Consider the following 13,589-nt stretch of genomic DNA (forward strand, 5'->3'; position numbering starts at 1 on the left):
GTTTTCTTTGAAAGCCACTAAAAGCAGAGGGAGAGCAGAGCATGCACCACTGTACACATTGCATAGTATATGGTACCCACATGCCTGGTCGGGTGCTACACACACAGGGTCTATAGGGCAAAACAAAGGGAAAATCAGCAGAGAACACAAATTTGGGGTGGGTTTGTCCCAGTAAAGGCAGGAATGTMTTCACCAGCGTGACTCCAAACTGGCTCCCAGTGAGGCAGCACTGCCAGGCTCACTGGGAACCAGTCTGGCTGAGAGACAGATTTTCTGGGATCTGAGAAGCCCAAGGTCTGGAGTTTGCAGTTGGAATGGCTGATCCCAACATTCTCCCCGCTCTGGTTACACACAATCTGCACTTTGCTGACTGAAGAGAATCAAATCAGGTGTGTCCCAACCCTAAACACACCTGGGCCCACACACRCATTCCTTACCCTCCCTTCCCTTTAGATTCTCAATTCTCAGCAATTTTTGGGGGCTGTGACACTGTTCTCTCCCTCATCTCCAAGCTCCAGATCCCCACAAACATCTCCTGGGAGAGCTTCATTCCCGACCTTGGGCTACATCCCAAATCTACACGCTGGCCAAAATTAAAGTCATTAACGTGATTTCAGCTTCCAGGAGGAAATCAGCAGAAATGAATGCAGTGGGCTTTGTGATTTTAAGAGGTTYGTTTTGTTGTCATTAATTAATTAATATGGAAGGGATACAAGTTATTGAAAAATCAATCCCATGTGCAAAATGCCAAAATCAACTGCTGAARTATCAGGCAGCGAGTAAACAGATCAAAAATGCAATAAATCCACTGATGCTGGATCCGAAATCTCCCCCTTGGTTCCAAACACACGATGCCAGATGCAGGAGTGGAATTACTGGAATTATTGGGAATTTGTGCTATTACAAATGTGCTTCTTTTCCCTTGCTCTGTTCTTACACCGTTGGCCAAAGAGATCACTTGGAGCTCTGTGGATGCTCTGCTGTGCCTGCAGAGCAGATTKAACACGGGGATGGTGCAATTAATGAGTTTGTTTTTCAGGCAATATTGATAAGGCAGGGTAGGACAGGAGGGGACATTCCTGGGTGGGATGTCCAGACAGGAACTCTGCCAAGGAATCCAGGGATTCCCAAATTCCCAAAGCAGGGCTGTGAACCATCCTGAGGCCAAGCCAAGGCTGCTCCCAGTGTAAAAGGAATAAAGGAGTGACACTCATCATCACTTGAAATGATTTCCATCTCCTCCCCAAATTCTCTACGTGGATTTAATCACAATATTTCTCCTGACTTTTTGAACGGATTYCACACAGAAAAAAGAAAATCTGAAATTTCTAAGTAGCATTTCCACCTCTTTCTCTGAGTTAATTTGTTACATGTATTTTACAACTTTATTAAAAAATCCCTTTAATGTTAAAGACATACCTTTATTTTTCAATAAAAAATAAAACTGGGCTTGATAACACCCTCACCAAGGTTATTCAAAYGACACCACACTGTCTTTTAGGATCATTTTAACTCCATTTCCCCAGAGCTAAGCTTGGCTGCATTACAGGGCCCTGAATCCTGTGGATCCAAACCTGGACTGGCACCAACAGGGGTAGCAGAACCTCATTTTAAAAGGCCCATTTTTAGGAGCAAACTCAGGTTTGTATAAATGGCATTTTATRAAATATAAATCCAATTTTGTCATCTGTGATCTCCAATTATTTTGCCTCGAATAAACATTTGGAGTGTGGGATCAAGGACAAGTTCAGGAAGTACTGAACTCCTGAAAGAAAATCCAGCAGAGGACACATTTAATGCATTATTAAAGAACCCCTGACTTACCCAAATCAGTGTGCTGTGAACAACAGGATTAACAACATTATTTTGGAATGGTGAAGTCAGGAAGGACAGGAGATTCTGGGCTGCTCCAGGGAATTCTGTAGCATTGAGACCAAACTGAATTCAGACGATTTGGCATCAAACCGAAATTACAAATATCAGCAGCTGTGAGTTGCACATCCCAGGAGAGAAATGTTTGGCATCAGGAAAAGAATCTGTACACGTTAAATACGACTCCAGGGAGAAAGTATTTGAAATTYAAAGGTTAACAATTCAAATAATTGATTCACAAACATAAGAGTGTGCTGAATTTTCTCTTTAGAGATTGTTGTTATCACCTTGATTGGTTAAATCCTTGTTAATCCYGAAGTGTCCGAATGAGAGACTCAGATAACAACAGAACTTAGAAAAATCCCTCTTTTATAAACATTTCTAAACCCTCTGTTTGTACCAGAGCTTAGGAACAGAGCTCTGGTYTTTAACTGTATTTTAATAACAAGAAATGATGTGAGGCCTGGAGAATGAGGCTGGATAGCCTCAGTCAGAAATACCTGAACTCCACAAATTAAAGCACAGCMGATCTGCTCAGCAGTGCTGGAATCCCAGCAGGAATATGGAATTCCCAACCCAGATCCCCAGCACAGCTTTCACTCCTTGCTGTGTCCTGAACACAAATTCCCTTTTCAAACAGACTGCCCACAGTATCTGCAATATATGAACAGTCTCCCAGCATGGCTGAGGTATTTGCACTGAAGGAAATATCTCTTTTCGAAGAATTTAACACCCARCAAGGAGGGAGAGCTGCAGGGCCCCTGGTTCCTTATATGACAATGGAATGGGCTCTGGGAGAGACACCCAGGAGTCAAGTCAGCTTAACTCCATGGAATAAAGGCCCTCACGAGCTCGTTTTTGTCAAACCCAAGTTGTTTTGGCACTTGAGATGTTTCAGGTGATGGGATTGTGCAGGTGGGCGGTGGCTGGGGATCCTTCCCTCGCCTGCTGYGACATGGAAGACTTCAAACAAGGCTCCAAAGGCTCTAGGAAATCCCAATATGCAAATATGCAAATCTCCTCAAGCAGTTAATGAGCTGATCCCTAATCTACTGCAGGATACAGAGAAGCAGCTGCTGGCCAGGGTTCCACAGCTCCCCTGTGATGCACAAACGAGGGGCTCAAAGCTCAGAGAAGAATGGGAACGCCTCCTTTCTCATGCAGGGCTGTGTGTGCTGTACRTGGAAAAAGGGCTGGAAAACTTCCTGGAGGATGCTCCACCGTGCTGAAGCACAAAATCCTGGAGGAGGCAATCCCAGGCCGGGTCCTGCCAYGCTCCCTCAACCTCTGAGCTCCTCTGGCGTCTGCAGCCGGAGGGAATCGCAGGATCAGATCTGGCAGATCCATCCAGAACTCGGGGACTCCAGTGGATACAGAGATTTCAATATTTTCCTTGGTAACTGGTCCATTTGGATCATCCAGTGGTGCTGGAGCTGCCTGTTAGGCAGGGGGGTCATTGAAATAATTCATCAACCTTTCAATCTGCTGGAGATGGGCGTGGAGATGATCCCACAAAGGACAGGGATTCCTTTTCCCAGTAATTTCAAGGGATAATCAGACTCCAGGATGGTGGAAACACCCAGTGGTCTTTGCCAACTGGTCCAGGAAGCAGAAGAAACTGGAATATTCCAGAAATTCCTTTAGTGCTACATGCTGTCAAAGCCTGGGTTCAGCAGGCTTTGGGAGGAAAACAAGCAAATAATAAAGTTAATGATCCTTATTTTTGGGGGAAAAAAATAGTTTTGACATGAACCTGCACAAACARATGCGTGTTCAGCATAATTGTGTCAATTCCAGGGAATGTGTGTGGCAGGGAATTCCAGGAGGCTCTGCTGGAAGATGGTRGTGATTGTACAAAATGGGCTCCATTTTCCATCCCGTGGGATCTAAGGCTTCGCTGATGGTGTAAAACACAGGGTCCAACCACAGGAATTCATCTCTCTGAAGGAACTCAGGACTCAGCAGGTGAAAGAAATGGTTGTTGGGAAGTAAGGCAGCAATATCTCCAAGGATTTATCATAGCTCTTGGAATCCAAAACTCAGAATCAGCTCTACGACTTCCCTGGGAGCAGATTTTTGTCTGATATTCCCTTTTTATTGCAATTCTGACCATGATGTTGTTTTGAAATGTTCATCACTGATGAGCATCTAACCCCACTCCCTCCCCTCGGATTTCATGGTTGGAATGGATCTTCTGGAGAGTTTTTGTGCGCTGATGGAGTTGTCAGACATTCCGAGGTGGATTTGGGAAGATGGAATCTGTAGGCAGCTACTCGGGGTACTGGGATGTAGGAACTCTACACATTGGGTAAGAGGAGCAGATTGTTTTTCATTTAAAAAGCAGGAGAAAAAATGGGACAAAAATCTGATGTCTCTACACTCTGTTCCATTTTGGGACTTCTAGCTGTATTCAGGTAAAAGAGAGGAAAAAAAAACTATTCCCAACCTCCAAGCACATAAACGATGGAGTTTGTTCCTTTTCCTGTCCCTATTTCCCGTCTCCTGTCGCAGTTCCTCCCTGCCAGTCCCGACAAAACTGTCAGGACTGGCTGAACTCAAGAATCATTTGGCTGCAACATTCATGCCAGGTCTAAAAATAATTTCAAACTGGAAAGCGTTTTGTAACTGCTGCAATAATTTGGGATATTTGGCACTCTCGAGAGTTTACATTTGGTTTGTCTGAAAAAGCCATTCTGGAAAGAAATCGTTAGAATAAATCCTTTCATTCTAACCTGAAATGGAAATTGAGCTCCCAGCAAACAAATACTGGAGCTGACTTTCTGGCTTCCAGTGGTTTGTAATTTTCAGATTTTTCTTTGTGTTTGTTTTTTTTTTTTTCCCAACATGCTCACGTCGACTTTCCAGTCAATTCACCCAAATTCCAACAGGAATTGGTTTATAAATTGGTTCCAACTGGAACTGGTCATTTGGAATTTCCAGCACAGGAAATTATTTTATAAGTGCCTCGATAAGTACCCGAAATTACAAACGGATGTGTCTAATACCTAACGACGAGAAAAAAAAAAAATAATACGGCTATAAATGCAAATGCTGTTATTAAACCCAAAAAATAATCCCAAAAACAACCTCTATGATCGGGCAGAAACGGAAGGGCCGGGCCGGGTTGTGTCGCCCTCGAATGAAACAACGATGGAGGCCAAGCGGGGCGGTGGCACCCGCCGGGTGAACGCGATCCTACGGTTACTCCTGGCTACGATGGCGAGGTACCAACGCACGGATCCGCTTCTCCCCGGCTTCCCCGGCCTCAGAGCCGGTGCCGCGAGTCGTGGCTGTACCCGCCGGGGGAGCCGCGGGTCCGGTGCGGTTTGTACGAGTCCTGGTAGGGGTCGGAGTATTCCTCTTCCACGAGGGGATAGTGGTCTCGGCTGTGCTGGGAACTGGAAGACAAGCGGTTCCTGCTCTTCCGAGCCCTCTCGTTGTGGTAGTTCTCGTCGGAGGTCAYGAGGCTGCGGCGCTCGACGGGAGAGCTCTCCGCGGAGTGGCCGCCGTGCCTCCCGCGCTGGCTCTGCGGGGGCCAAACAAGGGCAGCGTTAATTCCTGTACCGGGGGTTTATCCCGGTTCAGCTCCTGCTCACCCTGGCTCCAGCCCCGGCCGTCCAGCAGCCGCCTCCTSGGGGCCGTGGGGTGGCCAAGGCCGGCTGCTGCAGGGCCATGAGCGCACCGGCCCCGGTGCCGCAGCGGGAGCAGGAGCGCGGGCTCGCCCTGCGCGCATCGCAGCGAGCATGAAAAGTGAGCTGATGTAGTCAGCATTTATCACTTTTCTCTGATCAGGAACATTCACGCTGCTAACTCTGCTTAGGGAATGTATAAGCGTTTTATTTCTGTGCTTTTGGAAAACATCTGAGATGTTTGTTTGGGCTGTTTTTAAAGGTGCAGCTCTGAGCCTTACTTCAAACCCTTCCTGTGACCTCAGCAGGCAGCCAAGGGGAGGCTAAAATGATGAGATAATAACAAATTCTTTCAACTGAATCACAGTATTTGAAATATGCTGGGGACAGAAAATCCCTTCCTAAGAAGCCTTTGCTCTCCTCACATTCCCATAATGGCAATGCCCATCATTTGTCTCATAAACAGAATCAGTTTGTAWTTTTTTGGCATAATGAAGAAACAGCCTAAAGTAAGTATTTTGTTTGCTTCYACCACTCATTAAACCTCTCAGGCGTATCAGCACACATCTCTTAGGACAATCTCTGTGCTGAAACTCCAGCCCCTGCTCTGTGGGATATAAAACCTTCCTCYTGCTGCTACAGCCTCTGCCTGGCGACTGTTCTCCTGAATAATTGATACCCAAGGCTGGTGTGGACGGGGCAGGGATGGAGCAGTGGGTGTGTGGTTACAGCGAGCACAGCTCCGGGTGCTGCTGCCAGGGAAACTCCTGGAGAGGGGCCCTGAACGAGGGCAGCAGCTCCAACCACAGGATCCCCAAATTCTCCTCAGAGCAKCAGGTTTTAGTGGGGATTGCACAGCAAAGTGCTCCAGCAATTACAGCCAGGCTGGGAGAGCTGGAAATGTTCCCCTGGAGAAGGGAAGATCCAGGGAGAGCTCAGAGCCCCTTTTGGGGCCTGAAGGGGCTCCAGGAGAGCTGGAGAGGGACTGGGGCCAAGGGATGGAGGGACAGGACCCAGGGAATGGGGTCACACTGCCAGAGGGCAGGGATGGGTGGGATATTGGGAATTCTTGGCTGGGAGTGCCCAGAGAAGCTGTGGCTGCCCCTGGATCCCTGGCACTGTCAAGGCCAGATTGGACATTGGGATTTGGAGCAGCCTGGGATAGGGGAAGGTGTCCCTGCCCGGTCATCCAGTGCCACCCCTGCCATGAGCAGGGACACCTCCCACCATCCCAGGGTGCTCCAAGCCCCAATGTCCAACTCGGCCTTGGACAGTGCCAGGGATCCAGGGGCAGCCACAGCTTCTCAGGACAATAAATATTTTTCAAGGGAGTGCTGGCAAAGACCAAATTCCCTGTTCCCCCTGCAGACTGGGAACAGCCCCAGCTCAGCACTGACCCCTTCCCTTTAAGGAAGGCGAYTCCCAGCAGAGCCAGCACTGCCGCCTGTGCCCGCTGGCACTGCCCTGGCTCTGTGCCACACAACGTCACCCTCGTGACCTCCATGAGTCAGGAGTTCAATCCCAACTTTCAGTTCTCACTAATCCAAAGTCCAGGCCACAGGCAGGTCAGWAAGGGAGCCTCCCAAAGCTGGACTTGGTGGAGCAGGGACAGCCTGTCCCAGCACACCTGGATCAGGCTCACTGCTACGTGAGGCTTTGGGCTTTTGCTTTTCAGTCCCACAGGTACCAAGGGCATAAGGAATATAAAATCTCCCTGAATCACAAGCACCTTTGCTAGTTTAATTAGCCTGAGTGCTTTCTAATTATCACACACATCCTCACAGCGAAAGCTGAGGCAAACCCTTCCAAAGGTTTGGGTTAGTACAAAACCTCCACGTGGATAACAGGGATGGTGGAAGTCCTTACTGTGAGATAAGCGTGGAAAACAGCAGGGCCTGAACCCTCCTGGCACGGAAAACCTGCAGCCTCTGCTCGGGCATGGTTCACTCCAGGAGAAATTTACCCCTCTGCAGAGCACCAGCACCATTGATCCCACCGAAACCCTTTGGAATTCGGGTGAAGTGGGGATTAAGTGATGCATACCTTCAGCCAGCCCACTGCACAGGGGTGATTTTCATCTTCAGTGTGAGTTTTCCCTAAGTAAATGGAGCAACATTTCACAGTTATTGCTGGTGTCCATTGATCAGAGAGAAATAAATGCCTGAAAAAAATTCTGTGGATACACCCAGTTCTCAAAATGAAACTGAAGAGGTGAAAGTTCTGCAGATGGCATTTTATTGGCATGAAGGGATGGAAAACTGAAATTTTTAAGGCAAGTGGAAAATGGAAACAACAGTTTACATGTGCATGTCATTAGTAACAGAACAGTGCTTGTGCATTCAGCCACTCAGGAGACAGTGACTTGCTGGCCCCAGTAAAACCAGGCTTTAGAAAGGTGAGTGCAGGAATTAAGCACCTTCAGGGAAGTGCAGCTCACTCACAGCAAAACCAGCTGGATGTTAACTGAAAACACCAAACAACAGTCATTTCCTCCAAAACTGTTACCTGCTTCCAGACACTCCACAAGCAGAGCAGACGTTACATTTGTCAGGTGAAGTATTCATTAAATGTCATTTGTTCAGTTCTATTTCTGTACATTAGCAAGTGACACTCCTGGAGTCCCCCACACACTGCAACTTGCAGGATTTAAAGCTCCCTGCAATCCTGAGCCCCTCAAGCATTCCCARTTATTAACCCCAAACATTTCTGGTTTCAAACTTAATAAAGCACGTACTTCTCATTAAGGACTATTTACATGCCACGATTGAAGTGTCAAAGTTCAGCCGAGTCTGAGCTATCCCTGTGGAAAAAAAGGGTCACAATTTTTTTCARTGGGTAAAAAAATAAATGTCTTTTATTCACACTCAAAGAAAAAGCTTTTCCACCCAAAAGTGAACGTTTGGTGAAGTTATGAGGGTAGAATAATAATCAATGGGATAATTACAGAGCTGACTCCTGGCTGGTTTAATTCCCACTAAAGGCAGAGCATTCCCAGTGTCCAGCACTGGGATCAGGAGCTGCTTCCTCCCTGTTCCACCCTGAGCTCCTGCAGTGGAGTGCAGGCTCCCAGAGCGGGGGAGCGATGTCACATCGAGAGTGTCACACTGAGAGTGTCACAGTGGGAATGTCACACAGGGCATGTCACACTGAGAGTGTCACACTGAGAGTGTCACACCGGGCATGTCACACTGAGAGTGTCACACTGAGAGTGTCACACCGGGCATGTCACACTGGGCATGGCACAGTGTGTCACACTGAGCGTGTCACACCAGCGTGTCACAGCGGGTATGTCAGTGTCACACCGGGCAGGTCACACTGGGCACATCAGTGTGTCAAACTGAGCGTGTCACACTGGGCATTGTCACACCGGGCACATCACACGGGTGTGGCAGTGTGTCACACTGGGCATGTCACACTGAGTGTGTCACACTAGGCATGTCACAGTGTCACACTGAGTGTGTCACATTAGGCATGTCACACCAGGCACATCAGTGTGTCACAGCGAGCATGTCACACCAGGGGTGTCATACTGGGCATGTCACAGTGTCACACTGGCCACATCACACCAGGCATGTCACACTGAGCATTGTCACACCAGGTGTGGCACTGTGTCACAGCGGGCATGTCAGTGGCACGCTGGGCATGTCACACCAGGCTGTCACACTGAACATTGTCACACCGGGCATGTCACACTGGGCACATCACACTGAGCATGTCACAGTGTCACACCAAGTGTGTCACAGTGGGCACGTCACACCGGGCACATCAGTGTGTCACACCGGGCACATCACACTGGGTGTGTCACTGTGTGTCACACTGGGCACATCAGTGTCACACTGGGCATGTGATACTGAGCATGTCACAGTGTCACACAGTGTCACACTGGGCACATCACACTGATCATGTCACAGTGTCACACCGTGTCACAGTGGGCACCTCACACTGATCATGTCAGAGTGTCACACCGTGTCACAGCAGGCACGTCACACTGTGTCACACTGGGCATGTCACACTGATCATGTCAGAGTGTCACACCGTGTCACACTGGGCACATCACGCTGATCATGTCACAGTGTCACACTGTGTCACAGCGGGCATGTCACACTGATCATGTCAGAGTGTCACACTGTGTCACAGTGGGCACCTCACACCGTGTCACACCGTGTCACACTGGTCACGTCACACCGTGTCACACCGTGTCACACCGGGCACCTCACCCGGTGTCACACGTGTCACACTGGCCACGTCACACTAATCATGTCACAGTGTCACACTGGGCACGTCACACGGATCATGTCACTGTGTCACACCGTGTCACACTGGGCACATCACACGCTGTCACACCGTGTCACACCGTGTCACTGGCCACCTCAGCCGGTGTCACAGCGCTGCCCCGGGCAGGCCGAGCAGGGCGGGGGCGGCGCCGGGGGCTCCTACCTGCAGGCCGGAGATGGCAGCGGGGTACGGGGACAGGGCGCTGGAGCCCAGGTTCCTGCCCAGCAGGGGGGTCATGGGCGTGGCGCTGGACGTGTGCGTGGCTCTCCAGTACGCCTCCAGGTACTCGGCCAGGTGCTCRCAGGCGTCCTCCAGCTGGTTCTCRTCCAGGATCACGTCAAACATGTCCTGGGCACAGGGACACGGGTCAGAAATGGCCGGGGGACACGGGGAATGCAGAGCTTTGTGTCACACTGAGCTTTGGGATTACTGAATAATGGGGTGGCAGGAGGGAGCTGGCAGGATGGAGAGGGGYTTTTACAACAGCATGGGGTGACTGGGGGATGGATTTACGTGGATTCATATGGATTCACATGGATTCACATGGAAACACAGCAGGGATGGAGGGAGATGRGGAAGGMATTCCRCCCTCTGAGGGTGGGGTGGCCCTGGCACAGGGTGCCCAGAGAAGCTGTGGYTGYCCCTGGATCCCTGGCAGTGCCCAARGCCAGGTTGGAYGGGGCTGGGAGCAGCCTGGGATAATGGRAAGTGTYCCTGCCCATGGCAGGGGGTGGYACTGGATKGGCTTTAAGGTCCCTTCCAASCCAAACCATYCCATGATTGTGTGGCTGGAAAAGAAAATGGTACAAGTGGCTTTAGARGGTGACCAGGAGCCAAAGCCCTCAGAGACACTGCACACTGTCCCTGGGTGTTGCATGAGCCCTATTTTACTCCAGGGTACAAAACTCTCAAATGAATTCATTTCTTTCCAGTGCTAAGCCCTCAAAACATTCCCACAGCAGGGAAGGCAGCGAGCAGCCCTGACAGGAGCAACATTCCCTCTTCAGGGATTCTTCAGGCAGCAGCTCCACGTGCTGCTCTAACTGCCTCCATCCCTCAAACCTGCCAGAACCAGCACAGCCCCTCGAGACAAACACAACCTTATTTGCAGCAGCTCAACTTCCTATCTCATCTCTCATCTTAACTTTGCAAAATACTGCAAGAAYAGCACAGGAAATGGAAAATAAAAGTGCAGGTGCTGCGGGTGTAAAGGGCGACCAACACCAGCCACAGGCTGTTTTCTTCCACCTGTTTTTACAGCTCTCAGAGTAAGATTTAAAATAATAAAAACATGTTTTAAATTTATTCTCTCTTCTCAGCCCAGCAGAGAAAGGCTCCCCCCTCTGCCAGAAAGGAGGAGTTTCCTTCTAATCAGAATATTCCTAACACTGCATCCCTTCATCCAGTTCAGTGTTTGTTGCTGTTCCTTTGCTCCTCTCTTTATTTGCTGCTTTTACCCCTTTAACTCTTCACCCACATGCTGATGCACCACACATTTCAGTCCATCACTCACTTGGGGATAAAACACAGTTAAATTAGCAAATAAAAGAGTGTGGTTTGCTTACACATGCTTTGGAATGGATTTAGAAGAGATTGAAATTAAACATTTGGAATAAGTGTTTTTTAAAATAAAGAATTACACTGGGTTTAGGATCTTAACAACTGTCACTTTTTTTGTATTTTACTGTCCAGTAATACTGAACTGGGGCCTTTCAGGCTGTCCTTGGAGGTCACCTGGAGGAGCTGCAGCCCTGGCAGGATCCTGACTCAGTGTCTGACAGGGACAATAAATGACAGAGCAAACACTCAGGTTTTCTCTTGCATTTAACAATTCTGCTCACAGCTCAGTGGGGTTTGCTTTATTTGGCAGAAATCCCTTTTTAGGGAGATCCCTGTTTGTGAGGGTCATGGAGTAAAGCAATTGCTCTGCAATATTTTCTTACAACATGTCCAGAAWTGACCACAGGAGCATTCCCAGCTCCTTTGATTCCCCAGGGATACCCAGTGGTGTGTCCTACACAGTAAATCAGTGGCCACTCTCCTCTGCTATTTCTTTTGGTTTGCTGTAGCAGCACTGAGTATCTGAGAGGAGAAGGAATTTCACCTTGTAGTTATATCTATTATATTTGAATTAATCAAATTAAATTTMATTTTGTTATTCATTATTCTGCTGCAGTACAATTTCAGTATTTTTTAAGTTGTATCAAACAGAACAGAGGGGTTTGTACCCACTCTTAGCACAGGCATGAATCCAGTTTTAAAAAAATAACAACCACAATGGACTGTTAGTGAGCAGTGCATTTAGAGATGGACAGTTTGTGATTCCTCGAGCCCTGAAATGTTCCTGCAGTGGAGTTCCTGGAGCYCTGCAATATTCCTGGAGTCCTGCAGTGCCCAATGCCAGCTCGAGCAGCATCGGGGGCAGATTAGCAAGGAATTAATAATGAAAGCAGTTCCTGAACTCCAATATGCCCAAAGAGACAGCTATTTTTAAAATGTCTAGACATGCAGCACCAGCTCATTCCTTAAGGCTGGCTCTCAGCAAAGGAACAAAGGGAGGATTGCATCCTCTGCAAGGAGCTTCCTTTAAACAAATCCTCCAAATTCGCCTCTTTCAGGGACTGGAGCTGCAAAAAGGAGAGAGGGAGCAGTGCCTCTGCTCTTAGCCATGAACTTTTACTTAATTAAATCATGGATCAACTTGAATTTCGAGCTAAGGCAGACTGTCACCTCCCTGGGAGAGCTCTAAGTCAGCAGTCACTTCCTTCCCATCACTGGTGCAAAGTGCTGAGTTGGTTTGTGAGCAGCTCCTGTGCACGGCAGGGCAGGGCAGGGCTGGGGGCACGGCTCAAATGTGCCACCCTGACATCTGGAAAGGCTTTTCTGATCCAGTGGGGCCTCACCTGCTTGCCTTCAGCACTGGAATGCAATTGCAGGGCTCAGGAGATCCAGGGTGGACAATCCCAGTGCCACRATGCACCCAACAAGCTGCAGCAGCACACGGATCACATCATGGAATCCCAAAATSCCACAAGTTTGGGATGGACAGGACCTTAAAGAGGATCTCATCCACYCCCTGCCATGGGTAGGGACACCCTCACTGTCCCAGRGTGCTCCMAGCCCTGTCCAACCTGRCCTKGGACWCTSCCAGGGATCCACAGCTGCTCTGAGAAACTTCTCYCATTTCAGCTGACGTGAGGAAAGCAAAGCTGAACAAGAGGAAATCACTGCATAAAGAGCAAAAAAAGGCTGTGAGACTGCCCAGGGTGCCAGAGGGAACACAGCTTTCACACAGCACAGGGTGCTTTGTGTGTAAACTCAGCTTAAACTCCACAGCAAAGCCCAACCCAAACCAGGGCAGCTGCAACTGCAGCTCCTCAGCTCACACCCATCAGGAACTGGGAAGGGATGTGATTTAGAGAAATCACTGTGTTCTCCAGGAAAATCACAATCCTGGTTGGCTCAGAGGGACCTGAATGGCTCWCAGGGATTGCACATCAGCATTTTAAGAAATCAGAATGTAGAAAAAATTCCATGTGAGAAATGTAACCCAGCTGAGCTCTCCAGAACGGGCTGCCCAGAGAAGCTGTGGCTGCCCCAGGTACCCAGTGGGGTCCCTGCACTCCCATCCCAATATCCCACAGATCCCACACAGATCCCACACAGATCCCACATAAAACCATATCCAAGCCCATTTGCACTGCCTCTCCCAGAAAAAACAGGTGTGGCTTTCAGAACCAACAGAAGTGTGAGCTGCCTTGTCCCAACCCCTGCCCAGCTTCTCCTGATCCCTGCAGGATTCAGGATTCCAGG

At 48.9% G+C, this 13,589-nt stretch overlaps 1 protein-coding gene across 4 annotated transcripts in view; it reads right to left on the reverse strand.

Annotated features, from left to right (window-relative positions):
• Nucleotides 1-6: 6 nt before the first annotated feature.
• Nucleotides 7-13,589, reverse strand: part of CACNB4 (calcium voltage-gated channel auxiliary subunit beta 4) — a 53,342-nt gene continuing 39,759 nt past the window's right edge. Inside the window, exons 12-14 of one of the 4 annotated variants that reach the window (XM_057386504.1) lie at nt 9,939-10,124; nt 7,545-7,597; nt 5,336-5,398 (exon numbers count right to left, since the gene is read on the reverse strand). In XM_057386504.1, the coding sequence (XP_057242487.1) occupies nt 7,547-7,597; nt 9,939-10,124 (237 nt within the window). In that variant the 3' untranslated portion in view covers nt 5,336-5,398; nt 7,545-7,546. Of the gene's footprint in view, nt 5,399-6,830; nt 7,598-7,746; nt 8,302-9,938; nt 10,125-13,589 lie in introns of those variants that run through there. The other 3 variants (XM_057386503.1, XM_057386505.1, XM_057386506.1) reach the window with 3 other exon arrangements.

The sequence above is a fragment of the Malurus melanocephalus genome, unplaced genomic scaffold (genome assembly GCF_030028575.1).
Source record: "Malurus melanocephalus ecotype Western Australia unplaced genomic scaffold, MMel_1.1 scaffold_977, whole genome shotgun sequence".
Classification (NCBI taxonomy): Eukaryota; Metazoa; Chordata; class Aves; order Passeriformes; family Maluridae; genus Malurus; species Malurus melanocephalus.